At 45.5% G+C, this 27864-nt stretch overlaps 1 protein-coding gene across 11 annotated transcripts in view; it reads right to left on the reverse strand.

Moving 5' to 3' along the window:
• The window catches only part of CRACR2A (calcium release activated channel regulator 2A), a 159941-nt gene that overhangs the window by 44403 nt on the left and 87674 nt on the right, over positions 1-27864 (reverse strand). For all 11 annotated transcript variants that reach the window (XM_077953304.1, XM_015150848.3, XM_077953305.1 and 8 more), the window contains 3 exons: positions 27027-27210; positions 15270-15416; positions 713-803 (listed from right to left, as the gene is read on the reverse strand). In XM_077953304.1, coding sequence (XP_077809430.1) covers positions 713-803; positions 15270-15416; positions 27027-27210 — 422 coding nt within the window. The remainder of the gene's footprint in view (positions 1-712; positions 804-15269; positions 15417-27026; positions 27211-27864) is intronic.

The following is a 27864-nucleotide window of genomic DNA, read 5'->3' on the forward strand; positions in this document are numbered from 1 at the left end:
GTTTCCAGAAGGATCCTGCTTACCTTGGCAAAGAAGAGGATTTTGCCAATCCTGACTTCTTGAGACAAATGGCAGGGCTTGGGAAGGGGCTGATAAGGGTCAGACCAGGAAGAGGGAAGGGAGTTATCCATTTCCTCAACGGTATCTGTGGAAGGCGGGATTGATTTGTTTTTTCTTGGCTATGAAATTTTCCATGTGCCTAAGGGTAAAGGATGGGTAGCACAGGCTCTAACGCTTGTCCACTTAGGAGAGCTGCTGGGCACAGGGTGAACTGGGCTGGTGCATTTGGGCGGGCCTGCCATATAATTCTAGGAACAGTCAATGTCAGATCAAATTTAACAGGGAAAGCATGAACCTCCATCCTTTCATTCATTCACTTATTCATTCATTCATTCATTTAACAAATATTTGTTGAGCACCTGGTATGTTCCAGGCATTCTCTATGTGCTGAGGATACTTTAGTTAATAAAAGATAAAAATCTCTGCTCTTTTGCAACTTATATGTTAGCAGGAGAAGATAGACACTCAATGAAAATAAACAAGGATATTACATGTCCTGTGTGAAGGCGATAAATGTCTTGACAAAAAAATACAGCAGAGAAAGAGGGAATCAACAGTGCATGGACAGAGGCACCACAATCTTAAACTTGGGGGAGACAGAGCAGATATGTCAAGCTGGCCTCAGAGCCAAGCCTGGGGAGTGCACACTTACCTTCAGGAGAAACTGCTCCTTCTCACTTTTGATTTGCTGTTCCATCTCCTCATAGAGATGCTGGATTTCTTCATCATAAGCAGCAATTTTCCTACAGAGATGGCAAAAGGAGAGTCTGCATTAAGGTTCCCCTATCCCACAGCGACAGCTCCTGGAGCTCAGACACCAGTCCCCTACTCTGGAGCTGTGGGTGTGGGGGTGACAGCATCGGTCAGGTCAGTCAAGGCTACAAGATCAGTCCCTCAGGATCAGCTAACCCGACAAGGGATGCAGACCACAGAGGCCTTGTGGCACCTGCCCCTACAACTGGTAGGTTTCACGTGGCCTCTCCTCCTCCCATCCCCCAGCCATCACTCCTAGATTATCCCTGTGCTCCTCGGTGAAGTTTCCCTGGACCATCTCCCTTTATTGTACTTTCTTTCAACACAAGCCCAGAGGCCTCTGCCAGACATATCATCCCTGTTCCCGCTGATCCCCACGCTCATAGACCATATGAAGTTGCATTGTGTGGGTTTCTTTCCTGTTGTTTCCTGGTTTATCTTGTCCCTGTTTGCATGCTTTCTCTCTGCCTGTCCACATCCAGACCCTCTATCACTGCACTCTCAGAGGACTCTCCCTGTATGCTTGAGTTTGTGTGATCCATGTTTCTCATGAGATTCTCAAGAGATTCCACGATGATGACAACAAGAGCTACCACACCCCTACCACAAAGCAAAAGGCACGATGTCTAGTGCCCGTGCCATCTCAGGCTCCAGGGCACAAGCAGACAGTGCGAGACAGGCGAGGCTGGTTGGAGGATGGCGATGACAATGAGATGTCCTCATCCCCACTCTTCTTCTCAGCATTCTCTCCCTACTCTTTCCTCTCCCCACCCAGAAAGCGAGTACCTAGGCACTCTGCTCCTATAGGGAGATGAAGACAAACGCAGCTATGGGGACAAGGTGTGTAGGTCATCCCCAGGGATGGATCCTTTTCTGTTTCTCTCTCTCCCCATGATACATCCAACTTCTAATGCCCCTCCAAATTCAAACAGGAAAGATCTGGTATTAGCATTGGAACTGAAACTGGGAGTTATCACACTGAATTACTGACATTCCCAGGTAGTTGCATTTTCATACCTTTTTTGCTGACCATGCAGTGAAAGACCCTCTTTGTGGCCGCTACTCCCGATCTTCTCCCTATCCTGTTCAGGAAACTCCAGGCTCCGTGAACAGGCTCATGTGGCTCTCAAGACCTGTTCTGAACATGCAACAGACACACACACATACACACACACACACACACACACATTTGGCCCCTGCCATTCTAAACTTAAATGATGGCAAGCCCACTGTGCCCTTTATTTAAGAGACTTCAATAATTGAGGTTCTCAATTTTAAGAAGTACTAGGAAGATTTCTGAACTGAACATAAAGGATGGGAAGATATTTATTCCCCGGAGCCCTCCATCATTTTAACCCCTACCTCCCATGTCCACTTGGGCCTCCAATCCAGGACCAGACCTTCTCTGCTGTCCAAGGCTTTGCCACAGCCCAATTTCTGCCCCTTTCTCATCTGCCACCTGTTGAGAGTGTATTTTCACCATGTGCACAGGTGAACAATGAACAGGAGTCATTTTGATTGGCATCCTTCCAGCTTTACAGAAACCACAGATCTGACCCAGACAAAGGAACAGTGTGCGAGACTCCATGGTCAGGGACATTCATCACAGAGCACAGCCTTGGAGTTGCCTTGCTTGGCTGCACCCCCAAGACCAGAAACTTGATTTTGAGCGACTGTACAATAATGGCCCAGGGTGGGCTCAGTGAGAGATGACAGTCCTCCCAGACCTTCGCAAGCCGGGACCCTGTCTTTATGGATACGTCCTGCATCCCTTACTCTTTTTGGCTAAGAGTAAGAAATCTCTTCTTGTTAAATGACCAATGTTTGGGATGGTTACTTTTGCTCTGAGTTAACTCCTAAGAATTAAAACAAAATCTTGGAGGAAAAGTAAGGAAAAAGGCTCATGCTGTTGACCCTGATACTTCAGTGACAGAAGCAGATACAGTTTGAAGGAACTTTCAGAAAGCAAGATGATTTCTCTTGGTCCCTGGAATTATCTTCCTGTGTTTGAAGAAACTCAGATGCTAGATGGTAAATGATATCAAGGAAAACTCTAGACAGAGATTCCAGCTATATAAATACTGTAAAACTAATAAAGTAAGATGAGAGAAACTTAAACATTGATTTGGCTCTGCTAAAGCAATTCATATAGTTATTCATATAAATGGCTTACCATTTATTTCTAATAACCATGCAGGGCATTAATTCTATAATATAATTAAGTGTGCTATATTAACTTTGATCTATGTCTTATTTGATTAAATTAACACACTCTAAGTTTTTCATGCTTGCATACCAGCTTGCTGGTATGTGAATTAAGTTATTTTACAAGCCACTAAAAAATAACTGGCAGGAAGATAGATACAGTGTTTGAAGAGTGCCTCCCCCTAGCCCTCACTCACAAAGGCTAGGCCTACTGCAAAGAAGCGCTGGGATTCCAGGTGGGCATCCGAGATCCTGGGCCCAACCAGACTCATATATGCAACCAAGCTTTTGGGAAGCTGGCCTGCTGTGAGACTCTCCAGGCTTGAACGACTATGACAAGACTGGGTTAGAACACACTAATCCCAGGAATGGGGAAGATTAAGGTGCTGTGCGTACCACTCATGTCACTAAACCAGTGCAGGGATGAGACGACTTGCATTCGGATCCCAGAACCAGCTCCTTTCCTCAGTGTGACCTTGGGTAAGTACTCTGACCTCCTCACATCCTGGGATGGTACTTGCCCTGTGTTCCTCCCTACATTTTCATAAAGAACACACGAGAGTGGATGTGGAAAGTGTCAGAACCACAGAGCCCTCAGTCAGTGTAAGGGATGATTTACTGTTGTCATTACAATCACGGGCTGTGGAGGGCAAAGGGCAGTGCTCCCCAAGGGGAAGAGCCTTGGTTTCAAGGATGAAAGACCTGCTGGGTTTGGAAAGGCTGATGCAATTGGGAAGATGAAGAAGAAATAGCTCAGTCAATAAAAGTGCCTGTCAAACCAATCTATTAGAGATCCAGACTGTGTGTGAGCAGGAGCCAGCAGCCAGGAGCCCGTGTCTGCAGGAGCCCTGCAGTGGCTGTGCGGGCAGTGGCAGCAAGAGACACTAAAAAGATGTGCACATATGGTGAGTCACATTCAGCAAGGCTCGCCACATTCTGCCATCAGGGGAAAGAGACAACTCATCATGTTTGCTCATCATATACATCCTTGTTGCCACAATTTCTAAAATCACTTATATTGCCTAATGCATATAAACAGACTTTGAAGTCTTCTCTGTGAAGATTTTGCCATCTATTCCAACCCTCATGACCCCTTCTCTGAACTCTGATGACAGCAGATGTCTTCATTTGATCGTTTAACAATTAATCTTAAATAGTCCTGAACAACTGTTTCATTTGGGTTCGTGTTGTCTCAATTAGATTATAAACACGCAGGCATTTATGTCACCCGCAGGGCCTGAACTCAAAATGTTAATGCCAAAAACCTGTAAAAACTCAATTTACAATTTTGGGTACCAAACTCAGAAGCTCATGGACCATTTTGAGGGAACACTAGATACCATGTGAGTTAAAGAACTTCAGAGTTGGAAGGTTTGTCTGATCTAACTACCTGTTTCTCCGGTGTTAAAAATCTTGTGACAATACCATGTCAAGTACTTACCCGGACTAGGTTAGAATACCCCCAGTGACAGGGAACTTGCTGTTTCTCTAAGTAGTTATTTCATCTTTGGGATATTCTGGCTCACAGAAATCTGTCTTTCCACGACCTTACTCTTCTGCATAAAAGCCTTTCATGTATTTCAGAACGGCATCAAGACTTCAAGGGTTCAGGTCAAGCCTCTCCACTTCCTGCAACTGTGTCTCACGTGGATTTTTTACAAATCCCTTTACAATTCCCTTCATGCTTCTTCAAATGGGCTGCAATGATCTTTCTCAAGCTATGCGAGTGCCAAACTGAATGCCCAGTGTATGAGACTGATGTGTGCAGATTAGAGCTATTTCCTCTCTTGTTCTAGATGCTGCATAACTATTCATACAGCCTAAAACCCCATTAACTTTTCTTGGCAGCCACATTACACTGGATGTGTGCTGAACCCATTTGCCAACTACAATCTCTAAATCTTAGGTCTGTGTGATCATTTTTGTTTTAAAGATGGTACTACTGAATCGTATCTCCTCTACTTTGTGCTTCTGCCATTGGCGTTTTGAACACAGAGCAACATCTCAAATGTAATTCTGTTAGATTTTGTGTTTGCTAGTTCTAGTCCATCTTTCCAGCCCGTCACTATGCTAACAAGTCTCAGTTGGTCATGTGGTGTATTCAGTGACTTTCCAAGTTTTGTTGACATCCTAAATCTTCAATCAGGATGTAGGCTAAATAATCTATAATGTTGGTTTTTGTCATTTAATGTATCTGAGAGTTATTTAAAAGGCAGTTTATTAAAAAAGGTACAAGATATTGGTTTCTAGTTTTATTATATTATACAAAGAAATGGTTTTGGAATCTATTGGTTATCTTTCCTCTGTAGCCACAAACATGACCAATTTTTGCACAACTTCTATGAGAGGGACATATATTCTATTTGTAAGGCACACAATTCTATATTCATCTCTAAAGTGTGTTCATTGATGGTTTCACATACTTTAATCTTCCACATACTTTTGCCTGACTAATGTGTCAAATCTGAAGCAAATTTGTTAAAGTCTAAAGTCTTTTTTTTTTTTTATTAAGTTTTCTTTATTTTTTCTAAAAGCTTCTGCCATATGTATCTTGCTGTTGTGTTATTTGGCGCATAAAGCTTAATGTATGTTGTATCTTCTTTATGGATGGAACTTTTTTCATTACTTCAAAATATTCCCTTTTTGTCTTCCTTTACTCATGCCATTGGAAAAATGTTAGACAAAATGAGGACCACAATCTGTAGCAGAGACCTCTGAGATGTTCATTAGTGACATGTAGGCATAGCCATTCAACCTGTCTTCTCTTAGCCATTCTCAAAACACTCCTTCTGGCTGGGCACAGGGGCTCACGCTTGTAATCTCAGCACTTTGGGAGGCCAAGGCAGGCAGATCACCTGAGGTCAGGAGTTCAAGACCAGCCTGACCAACATGGAGAAACCCCCTCTCTGCTAAAAATACAAAAAGTAGCCAGGTGTGGTGTTACACGCCTGTAGCCCCAGTTACTCAGGAGGCTGAAGCAGGAGAATCACTTGAGCCCAGAAGGTGGAGGTTGCAGTACACCAAGATCCCACCACTGCACTCCAACCTGGGTGACAGAGTGAGACTCCGTCTCAAAACAAACAAACAAACAAACAAACAAACAAACAAACAAAAAACTCTTGACCTGGCTCCCAGAACTCAAGTGGTATCTATTTAATTATTCCATTTTCTACTATCTGACCCTAATCATTTTGAGTTACATAATGTGGGAGAGATGAAGAAGAGGTAGATGAAAGAGGAGTGAGGGCAAGAGACATGAGTTTTCAGTGGAACAGAAGGACACATATGTGGAGGAGCCAGAGTTAGCAACAGTCATGAGCACTAATATTTATCCTCCCCGTCCTTTTCTTTCCCCGTGATGCTGGGTAGTTCTTCTGGCAGGTTTCAGGGCAGTCTAGGTTATAGAGACTTTGCTGACACGCGTGTGGTTGCCACAAAGTTTATTAGATCCAGAATTAAAAGGTCTGGGTTCAAGTCTCGGTTCTGACATTTACAAACTTTCTGGCCTTGGATAAGTCACGTTACCTCAGTAAGCCTGAAGTGTTCTATATCTGAAAAATCAGTTGGTAATACCTACTTTAGACAGAAGTTGTAAAGATTAAAAAAGATAATGCGAGTGGAAGTGTCCAACACCATAAGATGCATTTAATAAATTCTATTTAAATGAGTTTTCTGATTCTCCAGAGGCCAAGGACCCCATTTGAGAGTCACTGCTCTATAGATGTCAGCCAAGGGTCAAGTAGAAGCTGGGGGGTGGAGGATCAAGTGGCAGCTTGGTGTATGTGGTGTGAAGAAATGTGGGCAGGAATGGTGAAGGAGTTGGGGATGGAAGACACAGGGGTGGATAAAACCTGAGGAGGCTCAATAGAGAAGACTAAATGTGGAAAGAGACGTCCATACATTCCATTGAAAAGTGTTGATTAAGCCCTTCTTACAGTATGACCCTGGGCAAAATACTTTAGATTGAAGTTATACTCTCTGTATAATTTAGCATCTAAGAATATCGAGCCCAATGCTATAGTGGCAGGGAGGAAAGGAACAGACAGAAGAAGCCATGCACCATGAGGTAGACCCAAAAGAACCCTCCTAGGTTCTGTCTGACGGTCATCCTGTGACCTCAGAGCCCTGCTAGGGGGAAGTGAAGGAAGCTGCCCGCTCTGATGGTGGGGAGGATGGTGGAGTTCTCAGGGGAAAAGCTAAGAAGAGGTGAGTTCAGAATAGGGAGATTTTCAACAGCAGGGGGGAGAGAGTAACAGTGAGATACTGCGGATGCCATAAGGGCAGTGATGGACCGGAATGAATGAGTCCTACTGAAAACCCAGATGAAAACCCAGATGAAAACCCAGGTCCAGCTCAGGGGATTAAACATCTTCATACGAGATGTCTGGTTCTGGCAAATGTCCCTCTCTAAAGGATGTGTGTGTGTGTGTGTGTGTGCACGCTCACGTGTACGTCTGGTGCTGGGTTACTGGGGAGTTAAGGATGGGAGGAGGATGGGATGTGTGAGAAGGATGTAGAGGTGAAGAATTCATGATTCTAATGTAAATACAAAGCGTAGCTTCTGAGAGGCCTTTACAGATAATTTGCAGGGAACTAGAAGGTGAGATGTAGTTAGCATTAACTTATCCTGCCAGCCTCCCACAGGAACTGTGAAAATTAATTAACCTTCACAAAGTGCTGTGCACACTGAGAGTTAAGGTGCTACGCCAGAGCGAAGCATTAATACTCAACATCACTGGAGCTCCCGCTAACGGCACAGAGGCCAAGGCCTTCCTGCTGTGGAATACTGCTTGGTCAAAAGATTTTCTTCGTGCTTCTCCTCTCCTTTGTCCTCCCTTTTAAATAAAATCTGTTGGGATTTCAGAGGGTCTTAGAAAGTCGTCCATTCCCCTGCCTAGGTTGTAGGCAGGGGTGTGCTGAAATCATTCCAAGAAAAATGTAGTTTCTGCCGGTTGTAAATGAAAGTGTAGGCTTGGCCTTGGAGAGAGGAAATGGCATTTCTCTACAATTTACGTACATTTCAGGAGCTTGAACTCAAGGCAGAGTTTCAGAAGTGGCCATTGGCCTTGGAGAGTTGTCATTCTGATTGTATGTGTGTCTTTGAGGCTGTGGTTTGATCAATTACGTCTCCTGGTTTGCAAAGTTTCGGCAAAGGCAGATGCAAAGAGGAGAATCCCTCCTCCCCATCACAGAATGAAAGCTTATAAAGCTCATGTACTCCCTACATCTTTGTTTTTCAAGTGAAGAAAATGAGGATCAAAACAGTGAAGTAACCAGATTTCCAAAGGTCAGAGTAGCGGGCAGAATCCAGGCCTTAACTCGGGTCCCGTGGTTCCATTCACATCACCACAATGTCTGGCCCAGCAGCCTAGGTTGTAAAATAGATAACTCCATATACTTGCATTTAGAATTGTCAGTGTTCCAAATTACACCTGGAATTTGTCAACTGGGGAGTGAGCACGAACTGGAGCAAGGTATGGGGCCAACAGTCCGCACTGCTATGGTCAAAGAGAGGCAAGATTATGGGAGGGGCTTGACTCCTATTCCCCCATGTTACCCACATTCCCTCCCACTCCCTGCCCAACATGCTGATGACAGAATGAAGACCCTCGACTAGAGAAGTCTCAAGAAGTCTGTTCTTTGCAAGAGAAGAACATGGAAGCAAATTTAGCCTCAGTCAGTTTTGTACTTGGAATGGGAATGGTAAGCAGGGTTTTGGACTCCCCAGTGCCCTCTGCCACCTTCTTCGGGCAGCTGCAGTCCTCTGACAGCTAAGAAGCTCCCACTAGAAAAATCCTGTTTAGAGTTTTGTTCCCCTGAGATCAGTCTATCTCGGTCTCCGTAATTATCTGCTTATCTCTGTCTCTCTCTGTCTCCATCTCTCACACACGTGGGCACATGCACATGCACACACATACATGCATGACTAGAGTAGAGCTGAATGAAAGGAAAATGTAAGAGTTTGTAGAAAATTCTGCAAAGACTGTGAAATTGCCAATTGGATTTTCAAGATGGATGGTCTCTTCCAAATTAGATTCTGCTGCCTGTATAAACCAACTTTGCAGTTTTATCCCATTCTATAAAGCAAATCGTTTTTTATTAGTCGGGTTTACAAATCACGCCCGTGGTGTACCCAGAGCACAAACAGTCCTCACTTTCCAATTTGCTCTCAGGGCAATGTTAACAATGTGCTCAACATAATAATAAACCCACAGAAGACATGCATTCGATTAAGTCACAACCTCGTCACCTAGAGTCCCCGCCGAGAACTTCACCCTAACAATAGGGCTAGCATTCCAGATTGGAAGGGCACCCGGGGATGTACCTTTTGCTGGCTGATTGATTCTGGAAGAACTGGCTAGAGCAGCATTTCTCAAAGTGTGGTCTACAGCCTGCCTGTATCAGAACCGCCTGGGATGTGTGTTATGGTGCACGTTCCTGGACCCCTTCCCTGAGACACACCGATTTAGACTCTCTAGGGGAGAGGGAACTACCTTTTAAGTTAAAAATCCTCTGGTAAATCTAAGCAACCTACCATTCGAGAACTATGAAGCTGAGGCCTTCCCCAAGGTCACGAAGAACTCTGTGGGATGTAAGGGCCACCTGCCAGGAATATGATGCTTCATTTGCTGCCCTATCTGGAGGCAGGGCCAGCGATGTGATGGCATCTCTTCCCTGAAGCGCTTCGGGGACAGCTTCCTTGTCCTCCAGGCCCCACAACACAGGCTGCCGATCCTCAGGCTTGTGTGGGGGTGCAGGCCATCATAGCTGGGGCTGCCTGTCAGTCTGTAGGGTGCATTCCTCCTGGTCTGGACACCTTCCCAGAGCCCAGGGAATCACTGCAGACAGGAAGTGGCTGAATAGCAGCTGGTAGCGGCTGCAACTTAAGAGCCTGTGAGCTCCCAAGAAACGGCCTGAGGTCTGATTCAGATGGACAAGGGAACACTGTGCAAATGAGGAGCTGATTCTAAGGAGGGCGTGGGGCCTGCTGCTAAGCTTGTCAAGCCCGAGTATGGTCAACCAATGATGCCAAACAGGCAGCCAGCTGGTATTCCCAGGCTACAGAGCTGCAGAGGATTGAGTCGGAGCCCTCCCAGAGCACAGCCTGGGGCTGGCCTTTGATCTAGAAAGCACTTTCCTTCAGAGCTCAAAGCACCCCACTCAGACACTGCCTAATTTGCCCTTGCCCCCATACATTACGAATACAGACGTTAAGCCCTCACCTCAGACAACTGAACTGGCCCCCACTGGGGTGGGACCTCGGGCATCCCAAAGTGGTTCTGGTGAAAAGTCTGGATCTACTGCTGCCTCCAGATAGCACTGCTCTACATCCCTTGGAGATCTCAAGCTTTTGTTCCAGAAAAAGGTAAATGCAGAGGATGCTTTCCATGGCAAAGACATTCCCAATTCTAAGTTCTCCCCAATGTCTACACTATATCCCTCGTGCTGAAGTGTGAAGACCTCTGCACGTCTGCACTGTGAATGCGGAGGGGACTTGCTCAGCGGAAGTCTCACCTTCCTTCCTTGGAGAGAAGTGGAGGCCCAGAAGGGGCTCGAATCTGAAATTTCAACTTCTTTTTTTTTTTTTTTTTTTCAGACGGAGTCTTGCTCTGTCGCCCAGGCTGGGGTGCAGTGGCCGGATCTCAGCTCACTGCAAGCTCCCCCTCCCGGGTTCACGCCATTCTCCTGCCTCAGCCTCCCGAGTAGCTGGGACCACAGGTGCCCACCACCACGCCCGGCTAGTTTTTTGTATTTTTAGTAGAGATGGGGTTTCACCGTGTTAGCCAGGATGGTCTCGATCTCCTGACCTTGTGATCCGCCCACCTCAGCCTCCCAAAGTGCTGGGATTACAGGCGTGAGCCACCGCGCCCGGCCGCATTTCTTCAACTTCTGTGCAAAAGGACAAGGGTGTGGGAGACTGAATGCTCCCAGACTCCTTTCCTGCTCCTATTTCTGATATGTAGGTTAAAAAAACATTCACGGCCGTGAGTGAGGAGGACTCTGGGTTGTTTCTGACAATGCTCCAGGATGCTAACATTCACGGCCGTGAGTGAGGAGGACTCTGGGTTGTTTCTGACAATGCTCCAGGATGCTCTGAGGGGTTCTCCTGGCCTCAGTTATCGAGGGCTTGCCTAGCACTCAGCCACCTCAGTTGCCAGCTCCCCCCTCCCAGGAAGTAGGGGTAAATGTGAGGAGGAAGCTGGGGTGGCCCTTTTCCACTCACAGCCGCAGTGCGACCTGGGGGATATGGCCCAGCCTGGGAGGCTGGGGACAGGGAGTGTGTGTCCTGCCTAACCTGCATGAGGCCGAACTCCCCCACAGGTCAGCCTCATTTTCTCTGGCCCTGTGGGAGGAAGGTGTGTGGTCTACACGAGGAGAAAAAGTAGAGGCTGTGCTGCCCATGGCAATGCTGTCTAATGTTTCATTTGCAGGAGGATTTTCTGGTCTGTCTTGTGCAGAATTTCCAGGCACCTAAGTGCCGTCTCCTCGGTGCAATCACGAACTCCTCAAGGAGAGGGACTCTATGTTCCCTTTGCTTAACTCAGAGCCTGGCATGGAAGGAGTGCTGGTTCGATGCTAGCAACTGGTTACACACAGACTGTTCCCCTGGTGCCTGGCCTGGGGCAGACATGCAGCCGACATGCAGCCGACAGCTGAGCTGTCATCCCCAGCATCCGGGATACGCGCTCATTGAAATGTCATCCACTATAATGAAAAGTGAGCGTGTGGAGGTGCCTGGGAGATACTCTCACAGCTCACCAGAACCCGCTCTTCTCCTCGGGATTCCTCTAGGCTCCCTCCCAAATCAGGCCATCCCCACCTTCCTCTCTAAAACCTGAAAATGTCCCTCCCACAAACAACCTCACACCTCCAAACTCACTTTCTAGATGTCTCAGAATCACTTAATCTCACCCTGAGTCATTTGTAAAGAATCCCATTTTCATATCCTATACCCTGTTGGGATTTCCAGTCTCTTGTTTGACGTCTGAGTTGCAAGTGCCTTTATAGACAGGCCCACCAGCAAGGTGCGACCCACCTTTCTTTAAAAAATAGAAGAGACTGAAAGAGGCTCTAGTAGAAAACATCAGAGGTTTCCAATAAGGAAACTGATGCACAGAGAGGTAACGCAAGTTGCCTGAGGTCACACAGCTGGTAAGTGCCAGTGGTTGGGCAGGGGCTCCAGTCCTTCCTGCCTCCTATTTCAGTGCCCTGCTCAATACAGTCTGCAGTTCTCCGGTTCTGCATCTGGAGAATACCTCTGGAATGGGACTGGTCAAAGAGTTCAGTGAGTCCCCAATCCCAACACAGTTCCCTAGCCAGGAGTGGGCCTTGATCAGCTGACTCCAGAGCAGGCATGGCTGGCATGGATACTGACTGAGGATGGGCATGGAGAGGCTGGAACCTTTGGATGAGCTGGTTGTGCATATGCAGCCAAGAGTGGCTTGACTTTTATCTCAACAACGTTTCAAGCACAATTACTAAATGAAGACAAACCGCTAATAGAGGCCCTTAAAGATGGATATCAGGGCTAAGCAGCTCTCCAGCAAGTCAGGGGCACTTGTTTCTTCCTGCAGAAATGCAGGCCAGCAGAGGAGGTCCTGCAGATGAGATGCAGGCTAAGGCTGGGTAATTGCCCACCAGTTCAGACTGCAATTATCTCCTTAGAGAAGAGAAGAATGCCTTCCTTTCTGGGAGAGACCACTTAACTTTTGCTGTGGCTCCTCCAGGTGATCAGTGCTGGGGGTCAGAGGGGAGAAGGGGTGAAGTGGGGTCAGCAACTAATCCAGTCCCCTCATTTTACAGATAGGAAAACCAAGCCTCAAGAGAGGCCGAGAAATTTGAGCAGTCACAGAGCTAGCTGGATGCAAAGCCATATGTGACTCAAACCCAGAACTCCTGATGCTCAGCCTCCCACTTCCCAAAGTTACACGCTAAGCACCTGGACAGCCTGTTAAAACGCAGATTCAGTGGGGCTGGGGGTGAGGTCTGAGACTCTCCATTCCTAAGATGTTTCCAGGTGATGCCAACATTGCTGGTCCATGGACTATACTTTGAGCAGCAAGTCACTATACTGTTGTCTGGAAGGATACAGGGATCCTTAAACTTAGCCTCTGATTATACTGATGCTCAAACCCTCCACTTCAGCCAGACAAATCCTCTAAGACTAATAAAGATACTTATTTAAAATACTAATAATTATTATTTTGACATTCATTGGATACTTAAGTGCCAGCACTGTTCCAAATACTTACATGCATTATCTCATTTAATACTCAAAACTCTGTGAGATGGATACTATCCCTATCTTACAGATAAGGAAGCTGAGACTCAGAGAGGTTAGGTAACTTGTCCTGAGTTGCACAGCTAGTAAATGGCAGAATCAAGAATCAAACTCAGTTCTGTCTGATTCTTTTTTTTTTTTTTTTTTTTTTTGAGACGGAGTCTTGCTCTGTCGCCCAGGCTGGAGTGCAGTGGCCAGATCTCAGCTCACTGCAAGCTCCGCCTCCCGGGTTCACACCATTCTCCTGCCTCAGCCTCCCGAGTAGCTGGGACTACAGGCGCCCGCCACCTCGCCTGGCTAGTTTTTTGTATTTTTTAGTAGCAACGGGGTTTCACCATATTAGCCAGGATGGTCTCCATCTCCTGACCTCGTGATCCGCCCGTCTCGGCCTCCCAAAGTGCTGGGATTACAGGCTTGAGCCACCGCGCCTGGCCAGTTCTGTCTGATTCTTAATTAGGTAATAGCTATATAAAAATACACCCTTTAATCCTTCCCTTCTCTGAGCTTTGGGAGCCTCTCCCCAGAATGTTCTAAACAGTCCTCCAGCCAAACTATGTTTCCTCCAGTGATACTTGGCCTCAGCTTCCTCATAATGCAGAGTCCTAAGAGTCCTTTCTCCCCAGATCTGTGTATACCCAATGGACCTCAACAAGTTATTTTTAGAGTTGAGGTTGGGGAGACACAAGACGAAAAGGAGCCGGGACTCAGAATAATGTGTAAATAGATTATCTACAAGTTATTTTTAGAGTTGAGGTTGGGGAGACACAAGACGAAAAGGAGCCGGGACTCAGAATAATGTGTAAATAGATGATCTACACAGCAAGACACACGGTGATCTCTTCTTGTGCAATTAGAGGCTGCACGCTTGCTCTAAGACTATTTCGGCACAGACTCTGAAACTGCCTTCCAGGCTTTGCTGGAAGTATCTGAATGGAGGAGCAGGTGGTCTGTGGAACTGCACAGCCATGGGATTGTTGAGGATTCCTGCAGAATATGAGCAGATCTCTGGGTGTGGACAAGATTTCGTGGCAGAAGCAGGGGGCAGGGCCTCCTCTGTATGCTTCCAAGCTCTACTCAAACCCAGCCCTGTGTTTTGGCCTCACCTTCAGGGTTATGAACCATCCCTAGTCATACCACGTCTAAGTCCATGTTCACAAAATGCGAGCTCATGGCTGTAAATGTGTGTTAAAGGACTAAGAACAGCATAGTGCCCATAACCATGCATTGATTCTCATGAAGGGACTGGTGTCTAGCGGGCTTGCCCCGGTTTTGTGATATACCTGCCTGTTCTGACTCTGGTTCAGTTCTTCAGCAGCTTCTTCAGATGTTGCTTAACTTGCCTGGTCCTGTCTCCTGGAGAGGTCTTGGAGGCAAATATGGCAGATGAAGATACATGAGGCCGTGATGGGAGAGAGCGGCCAGGAGGAGGGACATTCAGCAGGGCTATAGGTCACCTTACCAAACATGCCACCTCTGCAAAGTAGGCTGATCTGGCACTGGGGGATGGCCCAGTATGTTGGGGCCTTACTGCCTGGAGGGAATCAGAGTGATTTTTCTTCTGGTCACGGGCACCCGGCTAGCTCACTCCAAGTCCCGGCTCTACCGTTTACAAGCTGTGCCTTCTGGGGCATACTACTTAACCTTTCTGGGTTTCCAACCCTCCACCTGCAAAATGTGCAGATAATAAATGTGCAAAATGATAACCAGTCCCTACTTCAAAGGGTTGTGGTGAGGACTAAATAAGCTAGTGTATAAAAACTATTTAGAATAGTGCCTATCATATAGCTTATAAAGGTGAGGGAGAGCTTAAAAATACATATATCGTGACAGACATACGACCCGGTCCCCACTTTGGCAGACAGCGATAAGGAGGCATCACACAACGTTCTGGCAGAAGATCTAAGAGAAAGTGCACTGTGTGTCTCTTTCACACATAGTTACAGAAAGTGGCTGACACTGGGGTACCCACCTTTTTAGGGCATACTCCAGTTCATTCTTCTCCTCATGGGCTTCTTGGAGCTGGGAGAAGATTCTGGTCAGGAAATCTTCAAAGTTGGATAGCAAATGAGGTTCATCCTTCTTCAGCTGCAGCCACAGCTGCTTGACATCACTTTCACTGCAAGAGAAGGGATGCTCATGTGGAAGTGTGGAAATGAGGCTTCATGGGAAATACAGAGGTTCCCAGACAGGAAACTGACAGCCAGAAACAGTACCGTCAGAATCACCATAAAGATGACAGTAGCTAACGTGGACCGAATGCCTGCTGCATGCGAGGAGCTTCAAGGGTATCAGCTCATTTTGTCCTCACAGTAACCCTATGAGGCAGGAGCTGCAATTACCCCATTTACAGATGAGGAAGCAGGTGAAGAGAGGTGGAGTGAGCTGTCTAAGATCACCCAGCAGTAACTGATGGAGTCAGGGGTCCAGATCGGGCTCTGTCTGACTCCAGTGTTGGCCTCCTTCCCCACCTCGCTCTGCTGCTTCTGTTCTCCTGTGGCCTTCACGATGGGCTCATGGGGCTCAGTGTGCACAGCAACATGCTCGGGTGCATCTCCAAATGCCAGGAGGAAGACAGGACAGGAGCCCAGTGCATGTGAGGACACACGCTATGGAGCTAAAGGAGAGAGCTTGTTGCCTCCAGGAAGGATGGTCCTCACTGCTGAAAGGTAAAGACGTGCCATGTGATGGATGGCAGAAAGCAACTGTCGCTGCAGGAAGGGAAGAGAATATGCAGCACCCCACTGTGGCCTGGTGACACTAGGGATGACTGACAGGCAAAAAGAAGGGAAGGAGCAAGTCTGAAAGATGTGCGCATGCAGAAAGACAAGGCGAGAGAGATTTGGGAGATCGGGAGGCCAATAAACAAAGGCTCAGAGGCACGCGTGTACACGGCTCAGTGGCAGAGATGCAGGGGCTCAGGCTGATACCCAGGGAGGGAATGAGGAGGAGACACACATGGTGGACCCTGTTCTCCCTTTCTGGAGAAACCAAAAAATCTGTAGTCAATGATCAAGCTAAGTTGAACACAAATCTGAAAAAGGATAGGTTTTAATTCAATAAAAGTTAATAATGTCTCACAGCTAGCAGGCAATAGAGTGTTATAGCATCAAGTTTGAAAGTTATAGAACAATAAACAGTAGAGTTCAAGTGAAACTTCACAGGCTAGTTCATTATCAATTACCAATTCAACTTTGTTCTAGCAAAGTAGAGAATAAATATAAATCTTATCCCCCAAACAATCAGGTGTTTGATTTTTTAAATTAATGGGCACATATGTATTTTCCAACACTTTTTTCACATCTATAGAACAAGATGTAATAACTAGCTCAGTTCATTGTCTTCTCAAAGTCTTTTGTTACTTAAATATTCACTCTGTGTCTTAATCTTTCAAGTTTCCAGCTATTGCAAATATAAGTCCTTCACCTCCTTCCATCCTTTCAACATAATTACATTTTGATTATTTACTCTGTTAAACTTTGAGACTTTATGTAGTGTATATTTCACATTTAATTAATTTAATTTAATTATGGAAAATCGCTTATGACCCTTGTTTTATGAGGATAAAGTTATCTATCTGTATGCCTATACTTCTCTTGAGCTCTTTCCAAAATTTGCTTGTCCATTACAGTCATCTGTACCTTGACAATCTGTCACCAACAGATTCCTGTTGGCTCCCCAGGAATCCTCAGGATAAAGGATAAAATTATCTGTGCTTATATAACAAGCATTACATTTTAGAAATTTTCTTCGGAAGTGATATTTGATAGTACCATGCTAGCAACGCCCCTGTGGCATAGACATTACTCTCTGTACCCTGCAGAGAAGAGGCCCACTGAGAAATGGGTGGTGACCTCCCATCCCTGTGGCAGGTTGTTCCCTGCTGTGGTCTGAATGTTTATATCTCCCACAAGTTCATATGTTTAAATCCTAACCCCCAACATGATGGGATCAATAGGTGAGGCCTTTGAGAGGTGATTAGATCACGAAGGCAGAGCCCACATGAGTGGGACTAGTGCCGTCGACACTGTGTTCTGTAATCAGTATTGTTTTAAAACTGTATGCCGGGGGGCGGAGCAAGATGGCCGAATAGGAACAGCTCCAGTCTCCAACTCCCAGCGCGAGCGACACAGAAGACCGGTGATTTCTGCATTTTCAACTGAGGTACTGGGATCATCTCACTGGGGAGTGCCGGACGATCGGTGCTGGTCAGCTGCTGCAGCCCGACCAGCAAGAGCTGAAGCAGGGCGAGGCATTGCCTCACCTGGGAAGCGCAAGGGGGAAGGGAATCCCTTTTCCTAGCCAGGGGAACTGAGACACACAACACCTGGAAAATCGGGTAACTCCCACCCCAATACTGCGCTTTAAGCAAACAGGCACACCAGGAGATCATATCCCACACCTGGCCGGGAGGGTCCCACGCCCACGGAGCCTCCCTCATTGCTAGCACAGCAGTCTGTGATCTACCGGCAAGGCAGCAGCAAGGCTGGGGGAGGGGCGCCCGCCATTGCTGAGGCTTAAGTAGGTAAACAAAGCTGCTGGGAAGCTCGAACTGGGTGGAGCTCACAGCAGCTCAAGGAAACCTGCCTGTCTCTGTAGACTCCACCTCTGGGGACAGGGCACAGTAAACAATAACAAACACAGCAGAAGCCTCTGCAGACGCAAACGACTCTGTCTGACAGCTTTGAAGAGAGCAGTGGATCTCCCAACACGGTGGTTGAGATCTGAGAAGGGACAGACTCCCTGCTCAAGTGGGTCCCTGACCCCTGAGTAGCCTAACTGGGAGACCTCCCCCACTAGGGGCAGTCTGACACCCCACACCTCACAGGGTGGAGTACACCCCTGAGAGGAAGCTTCCAAAGCAAGAATCAGACAGGTACACTCGCTGTTCAGAAATATTCTATCTTCTGCAGCCTCTGCTGCTGATACCCAGGCAAATAGAGTCTGGAGTGGACCTCAAGCAATCTCCAACACACCTACAGCTGAGGGTCCTGACTGTTAGAAGGAAAACTATCAAACAGGAAGGACACCTACACCAAAACCCCATCAGTACATCACCATCATCAAAGACCAGAGGCAGATAAAACCACAAAGATGGGGAAAAAGCAGGGCAGAAAAGCTGGAAATTCAAAAAATAAGAGTGCATCTCCCCCGGCAAAGGAGCGCAGCTCATCGCCAGCAACGGATCAAAGCTGGACGGAGAATGACTTTGACGAGATGAGAGAAGAAGGCTTCAGTCCATCAAATTTCTCAGAGCTAAAGGAGGAATTACGTACCCAGCGTAAAGAAACTAAAAATCTTGAAAAAAAAGTGGAAGAATTGATGGCTAGAGTAATTAATGCAGAGAAGGTCATAAACGAAATGAAAGAGATGAAAACCATGACACGAGAAATACGTGACAAATGCACAAGCTTCAGTAACCGACTCGATCAACTGGAAGAAAGAGTATCAGCGATTGAGGATCAAATGAATGAAATGAAGCGAGAAGAGAAACCAAAAGAAAAAAGAAGAAAAAGAAATGAACAAAGCCTGCAAGAAGTATGGGATTATGTAAAAAGACCAAATCTACGTCTGATTGGGGTGCCTGAAAGTGAGGGGGAAAATGGAACCAAGTTGGAAAACACTCTTCAGGATATCATCCAGGAGAACTTCCCCAACCTAGTAGGGCAGGCCAACATTCAAATCCAGGAAATACAGAGAACGCCACAAAGATACTCCTCGAGAAGAGCAACTCCAAGACACATAATTGCCAGATTCACCAAAGTTGAAATGAAGGAAAAAATCTTAAGGGCAGCCAGAGAGAAAGGTCGGGTTACCCACAAAGGGAAGCCCATCAGACTAACAGCAGATCTCTCGGCAGAAACTCTACAAGCCAGAAGAGAGTGGGGGCCAATATTCAACATTCTTAAAGAAAAGAATTTTAAACCCAGAATTTCATATCCAGCCAAACTAAGTTTCATAAGTGAAGGAGAAATAAAATCCTTTACAGATAAGCAAATGCTTAGAGATTTTGTCACCACTAGGCCTGCCTTACAAGAGACCCTGAAGGAAGCACTAAACATGGAAAGGAACAACCGGTACCAGCCATTGTAAAAACATGCCAAAATGTAAAGACCATCAAGGCTAGGAAGAAACTGCATCAACTAACGAGCAAAATAACCAGTTAATATCATAATGGCAGGATCAAGTTCACACATAACAATCTTAACCTTAAATGTAAATGGACTAAATGCTCCAATTAAAAGACACAGACTGGCAAACTGGATAAAGAGTCAAGACCCATCAGTCTGCTGTATTCAGGAGACCCATCTCACACGCAGAGACATACATAGGCTCAAAATAAAGGGATGGAGGAAGATTTACCAAGCAAATGGAGAACAAAAAAAAGCGGGGGTTACAATACTAGTCTCTGATAAAACAGACTTTAAACCATCAAAGATCAAAAGAGACAAAGAAGGCCATTACATAATGGTAAAGGGATCAATTCAACAGGAAGAGCTAACTATCCTAAATATATATGCACCCAATACAGGAGCACCCAGATTCATAAAGCAAGTCCTTAGAGACTTACAAAGAGACTTAGACTCCCATACAATAATAATGGGAGACTTCAACACTCCACTGTCAACATTAGACAGATCAACGAGACAGAAAGTTAACAAGGATATCCAGGAATTGAACTCATCTCTGCAGCAAGCAGACCTAATAGACATCTATAGAACTCTCCACCCCAAATCAACAGAATATACATTCTTCTCAGCACCACATCGTACTTACTCCAAAATTGACCACGTAATTGGAAGTAAATCACTCCTCAGCAAATGTACAAGAACAGAAATTATAACAAACTGTCTCTCAGACCACAGTGCAATCAAACTAGAACTCAGGACTAAGAAACTCAATCAAAACCGCTCAACTACATGGAAACTGAACAACCTGCTCCTGAATGACTACTGGGTACATAACGAAATGAAGGCAGAAATAAAGATGTTCTTTGAAACCAATGAGAACAAAGATACAACATACCAGAATCTCTGGGACACATTTAAAGCAGTGTGTAGAGGGAAATTTATAGCACTAAATGCCCACAAGAGAAAGCAGGAAAGATCTAAAATTGACACTCTAACATCGCAATTAAAAGAACTAGAGAAGCAAGAGCAAACACATTCAAAAGCTAGCAGAAGGCAAGAAATAACTAAGATCAGAGCAGAACTGAAGGAGATAGAGACACAAAAAACCCTCCAAAAAATCAATGAATCCAGGAGTTGGTTTTTTGAAAAGATCAACAAAATTGACAGACCATTAGCAAGACTAATAAAGAAGAAAAGAGAGAAGAATCAAATCGACGCAATTAAAAATGATAAAGGGGATATCACCACCGACCCCACAGAAATACAAACTACCATCAGAGAACTATAAACACCTCTACGCAAATAAACTGGAAAATCTAGAAGAAATGGATAATTTCCTGGACACTTACACTCTTCCAAGACTAAACCAGGAAGAAGTTGAATCCCTGAATAGACCAATAGCAGGCTCTGAAATTGAGGCAATAATTAATAGCCTACCAACCAAAAAAAGTCCAGGACCAGATGGATTCACAGCTGAATTCTACCAGAGGTACAAGGAGGAGTTGGTACCATTCCTTCTGAAACTATTCCAATCAATAGAAAAAGAAGGAATCCTCCCTAACTCATTTTATGAGGCCAACATCATCCTGATACCAAAGCCTGGCAGAGACACAACTAAAAAAGAGAATTTTAGACCAATATCCCTGATGAACATCGATGCAAAAATCCTCAATAAAATACTGGCAAACCGGATTCAGCAACACATCAAAAAGCTTATCCACCATGATCAAGTGGGCTTCATCCCTGGGATGCAAGGCTGGTTCAACATTCGCAAATCAATAAACATAATCCAGCATATAAACAGAACCAAAGACAAGAACCACATGATTATCTCAATAGATGCAGAAAAGGCTTTTGACAAAATTCAACAGCCCTTCATGCTAAAAACGCTCAATAAATTCGGTATTGATGGAATGTACCTCAAAATAATAAGAGCTATTTATGACAAACCCACAGCCAATATCATACTGAATGGGCAAAAACTGGAAAAATTCCCTTTGAAAACTGGCACAAGGCAGGGATGCCCTCTCTCACCACTCCTATTCAACATAGTGTTGGAAGTTCTGGCTAGGGCAATTAGGCAAGAGAAAGAAATCAAGGGTATTCAGTTAGGAAAAGAAGAAGTCAAATTGTCCCTGTTTGCAGATGACATGATTGTATATTTAGAAAACCCCATTGTCTCAGCCCAAAATCTCCTTAAGCTGATAAGCAACTTCAGCAAAGTCTCAGGATACAAAATTAATGTGCAAAAATCACAAGCATTCTTATACACCAGTAACAGACAAACAGAGAGCCAAATCAGGAATGAACTTCCATTCACAATTGCTTCAAAGAGAATAAAATACCTAGGAATCCAACTGACAAGGGATGTAAAGGACCTCTTCAAGGAGAACTACAAACCACTGCTCAGTGAAATAAAAGAGGACACAAACAAATGGAAGAACATACCATGCTCATGGGTAGGAAGAATCGATATCGTGAAAATGGCCATACTGCCCAAGGTAATTTATAGATTCAATGCCATCCCCATCAAGCTACCAATGAGTTTCTTCACAGAATTGGAAAAAACTGCTTTAAAGTTCATATGGAACCAAAAAAGAGCCCGCATCTCCAAGACAATCCTAAGTCAAAAGAACAAAGCTGGAGGCATCACGCTACCTGACTTCAAACTATACTACAAGGCTACAGTAACCAAAACAGCATGGTACTGGTACCAAAACAGAGACATAGACCAATGGAACAGAACAGAGTCCTCAGAAATAATACCACACATCTACAGCCATCTGATCTTTGACAAACCTGAGAGAAACAAGAAATGGGGAAAGGATTCCCTATTTAATAAATGGTGCTGGGAAAATTGGCTAGCCATAAGTAGAAAGCTGAAACTGGATCCTTTCCTTACTCCTTATACGAAAATTAATTCAAGGTGGATTAGAGACTTAAATGTTAGACCTAATACCATAAAAATCCTAGAGGAAAACCTAGGTAGTACCATTCAGGACATAGGCATGGGCAAAGACTTCATGTCTAAAACACCAAAAGCAACGGCAGCAAAAGCCAAAATTGACAAATGGGATCTCATTAAACTAAAGAGCTTCTGCACAGCAAAAGAAACTACCATCAGAGTGAACAGGCAACCTACAGAATGGGAGAAAATTTTTGCAATCTACTCATCTGACAAAGGGCTAATATCCAGAACCTACAAAGAACTCAAACAAATTTACAAGAAAAAAACAAACAACCCCATCAAAAAGTGGGCAAAGGATATGAACAGACATTTCTCAAAAGAAGACATTCATACAGCCAACAGACACATGGAAAAATGCTCATCATCACTGGCCATCAGAGAAATGCAAATCAAAACCACAATGAGATACCATCTCACACCAGTTAGAATGGCGATCATTAAAAAGTCAGGAAACAACAGGTGCTGGAGAGGATGTGGAGAAATAGGAACGCTTTTACACTGTTGGTGGGATTGTAAACTAGTTCAACCATTATGGAAAACAGTATGGCGATTCCTCAAGGATCTAGAACTAGATGTACCATATGACCCAGCCATCCCATTACTGGGTATATACCCAAAGGATTATAAATTATGCTGCTATAAAGACACATGCACACGTATGTTTATTGCAGCACTATTCACAATAGCAAAGACTTGGAATCAACCCAAATGTCCATCAGTGACAGATTGGATTAAGAAAATGTGGCACATATACACCATGGAATACTATGCAGCCATAAAAAAGGATGAGTTTGTGTCCTTTGTAGGGACATGGATGCAGCTGGAAACCATCATTCTTAGCAAACTATCACAAGAACAGAAAACCAAATACCGCATGTTCTCACTCATAGGTGGGAACTGAACAATGAGATCACTTGGACTCAGGAAGGGGAACATCACACACCGGGGCCTATCATGGGGAGGGGGGAGGGGGGAGGGGGGAGGGATTGCATTGGGAGTTATACCTGATGTAAATGACGAGTTGATGGGTGCAGCACACCAACATGGCACAAGTATACATATGTAACAAACCTGCACGTTATGCACATGTACCCTACAACTTAAAGTATAATAATAATAATAAAAAAAAACAACTCTGTATGCCAATTCCCAAATATGATAATAAGTAAATGTTTATACTATTATGACTACACAAATAATATCCCTGGAGAACCAGGACTTTTCCTAAAATTACGCCATTATTTGTTTTACTTCCTTTCCCTGTCCCACTTCCCCAAATTCCTTATCAGTTTCTTCTGGAAGTACCTCCCTAATAAATCACTTTAAGACAGAAACCACAAAAACAGAAACATAAATGTGACTTGTCTCCCATTAATATTCCAAAAACAGAAGATCTGAGGATAGCTCTGACCAGGAACCCTCAGGATAAGGAATAAAATCCTTTGTGCTTGTATATTAAGCATTATATTTTAGAAATATTATTCAGAAGTGATATTCAATAATGCCATACTAGCAATGCTCTTGGGGAATGGACATTACTCTCTGCACCCAGCAGAGAAGAGGACCACTGAGAAACAGGCCCACCTCTGATCAGTTATCTGGTCATCTCTTTAACACTTCATCCCTCTCTCCCTCCTTTCCTTGATCCATCACTTCCACCAGTTCTTTCTTCTATCCCATCCAAACATCTGCCTACTTATTTAGACCATCCATCCATCCATCCATCCATCCATCCATCCATCCACCCACCCATTTCCTTATTACTATCCCATCCAAGCATCCACCTACTTATTTAGACCATCCATCTATCCATCCATCCATCCATCCATCCATCCATCCACCCACCCATTTCCTTATGAATGCAACAAGTATTTATTATGATCTACTGTAAACCTTGCACTGTACTGGATGTCATGGGTGAATCTGGGAAATGGGAGAAGAGGAGGTAAGGAGCCTCTCTGTTTTTCAGAATGAGTTCCATTCCTCCCTGCCCCACAACACACACACAACATGTTGTGGGGGGTCTTATTTCATCCTACAGGTAAAATTTAGATGTGACAAAGGGTTCAGAAATAAGAGGATCTCAGAGAGACACCATGGTGACCTCCCATCCCTGTGGCAGGTTGTTCCCTGCTGTGGTCTGAATGTTTATATCTCCTACAAATTCATATGTTTAAATCCTAACCCTGACGTGATGGTATCAGAAGGTGACTTTGAGAGGTGATTCAATCATGAAGGCAGAGCCCTCACGAATGGCACTAGTGCCCTTATAAAAGAGTCCAGAAGCAGCTCATTCACCCTTCCTGCCATATGAGGATACAGTGAGAAGACAACTGTCTGTGAACGAGGAAATGTGACCTCATCAGACAGCAAATCTGCTGGCACCTTGATCTTGAACTTCCTAGCTTCCAGAACTGCCAGAAAGAAATTTTGGTTATTTATAAAGTACCCCATCTATGGCAGTGTATTACAGCAAACCAAACGAATTGAGACATGCCATCACGAAGTAAACGCATTGTAAAATCAAGGTTCACCTTGCCAGCCTACGTCTGTCTGTCCACACCTGCCAGGTTCCTGTTGGAGCCAACCGAGCTAAAGTCCCAGCGAGATTTGCAGACCCACCTGCTCATCTTCCAACACTCTTTGAACTACTTAGTCATGGCAACAACATCTTGCCCCAGATTTCTGGGAAAGGGACAAGTCTTCCAACTTTTGACGAAAAACAAGCCAATGCTCACTAAGCTGTCAAATCACTCAGCCAATCAGGCCACCAAGAAAAGCCAAAGTGCAGATGTCCAGTCTCAAACTTCTAGAACACACCAAGGCCACCCCTCCTGGGAGGATATGGGAGTATAGGCTAAAAGGGATTCTGGGAGGTTTATCAATCCATTTCACTGCTTCCAGAACAACACACAAATCATTTCAGTGAGCAAAATCTTCAAAGAGCCCTCAAATCTTCATAGCCTTTTCTATTTCCCTATCTGAGGTCTCACAGCCATGAATGTTTCCCTCATGCTGCAACCTAAGCCCACTTTGGTGAGGATGGAAGGGGCTGGCCGCCATCTTCTGTGTATCAGTTTTTACAGACCACTCTTGAAACCTCCACAAAACCTCCTCTTCTTCAGGACATCTCATTTTGGCTCAGTTCTGTACTGGCCTTTGCTATAGGTCCTCAGAGTCACGTCTGGTGGACTCTAATTGAGAACCCGGCCAGGAAGGCTGCTGCCCTGCAGTGCGGACTGGGTGGAGAGGCCCCTTCCTTCCATTACAGCACCTCAGCTCACCTGCACTGCCTTCTCCTTCCCCCTTCTTCAGAAGGAGGTGTCACATTGTCACCAGGAATGGTCTCTGTGCTCTGGCCTTTTGTCCTTGGAGAAGCTGGGTCAGGTGTATGACTAATGAACTTCCCACCCACCTGTGCCCCCTCCACCGGCCCAGCCGCACCCTCTGTGATCCACACCTGCTGCAGCCCCTTCTAGGCCTTCAGCAACGCTGCTACTGCTGCTGGTCTTGAGATCCACTTCCTGTGTAGCACCCCCACCAGGATCTTTCCTAGGCCCTTGCCTATCCCTTTCTTGCCTGGAACACGCTTTTGCCAGCCTTTCCCAATTCTGCCACCGTCTACCAAATTGTTTGCTGAAAAATTCACAGAGCTTCGTCCTGCAAATCATATATAGGCCTCTTCTCTCTTGCCTCCTCTTTATCATTTCCCACCATAGCCCCTTCTCTTCCCAAGCTCAGGAAACGTCAGCTGCAATCAGTAGGGCATTCCCACCCTGCAGGAAACACACACCTAGCCCAAGATCTAGAGACCCCAAAACAAAAAGGCCAAAGGCAGAGGCTAAAGGGGCAGAAGGTATTACATGCTTTTCAGGCCCTCTGTTTGGTTTCTACTAGCTATAACATCACATTTTGCTTATTTCATTTTACTTTACTTCAATGTCAGGGCTTAGATCCATGTGTCTATTCCAAAGCACTTTTTAGGAAAAAAAAAGGTGGAGGGGTAATTATGTTTTGTTTGAGATCTCAGCCTTCTAAAATTTTCCAAGTAGTGGCCTGCTAAAAACAGGTTAATTTCCCACCTTGGCTTGCTTCACAAGCCTGGTGTGCTGGGGACACAGTGTGCAAATGCTGCTACATGATGGGCTTTTGCCAGGAAGGCGCCCAGAGCTGGGGCAGCTGGGAGGCACCGTAGCTGTAGAGACCCAGGAGAGGTAAAGATGCTGGGGAGCTGACAGTGACAGGAAGCCTTAGTGAGAACTCCCTGAAAAACCCTGAGGGCGTGGTACAGACCTCTGATGTGTGAGTGCCCCATGGGGAGCAAGGCTGAGCCAAGGACTGCGGGATAACGCATGGCCGGGAGTGAGGAAGGTGCGGGGGTGGGAGAGAAGGAGAATAGGAATGTTTCCTATGGAAAAATAAAGTAAAAAGCAGAGACAGAGCCCAACACGCAGTCAGGTCATCACAAAGGACAGGCCCCCCACTGGCAGAACCAACGGGCCTTTCCCTGCACTGCATTCCAGTGCAGGGACCGACACCACGTGGTTAACAAAGGTTAATTGTTGAATGGACACAGGAAGAGGCTCCTCTCGGGTTGGTCTCCATTCTACAAATCACTGTCACCACTTACTCTTCCAAAACCTTTTGGGCTCCAAGTCTGTCCATCAGCATCTGGAACTGGGCTTCCTCGTCTTCGCCCATGTCTCCCAGATCCTCGTTCCCTCTGGACTGATACACCTTCTCTTTGTGGCGCTGGGCCACCTGCTCACCTGCATCTTCCTGACTTGGGTTATTCTGTCTGAAGAAGAAGTGACCTAGGGGGTGCAGGGCACAAGGATCTGAATTAGACCGACCCCCCCAGGAAGAGTTCAGCTTTCTGACCCGCCAGGAATCACTGAAGGTTCATCTGAGAGAAGGAAAGGGAAAGCCCCTCCAGTGAAGATCCATGGATGTAGGTCCGTGGACACGTTCCAGATTCTGTGTCTTTTCCACTTCCACAAACACCCCACCAGTGATGCTAGGATCTGGGAACGGCAGAACGCAAGACAAGTATGGTGCTCCTTTGTGGTTCTCAGTCCCTTGACATCTGGCTTAGAACGCACCTCTGTTGATTTCTTCTTTAAGCAACAAGGCCTTTCCCTGCACTGCATTCCAGCACCCTGACTGCAGAGGCTCCCGCTTGCATCACTAGACTTCACATCTATAAGCTCCTTAACAGTTTCCAGTGTACTTCCTCCATACGCATACTGTCCAGTATTACAGCACTCTGTCTTATCCTCCCAAGTCAATTAGAAGCTCCTGAAGGTCAGGAAAGGCGTCAGATACTTACTAGAAAATTATATGCCCCCACACATGAGGCAGATGTGTGGTAAAATTTGCCTTTGATGTATCTGATAGGATAGTGTGTCTGGTTTCTTTATATTGTTCATAGATCTCAATTCTCCTTCCTCCTGGTTACCTTGAGAGTG

Source organism: Macaca mulatta, chromosome 11 (genome assembly GCF_049350105.2).
Source record: "Macaca mulatta isolate MMU2019108-1 chromosome 11, T2T-MMU8v2.0, whole genome shotgun sequence".
In the NCBI taxonomy this organism is placed as follows: Eukaryota; Metazoa; Chordata; class Mammalia; order Primates; family Cercopithecidae; genus Macaca; species Macaca mulatta.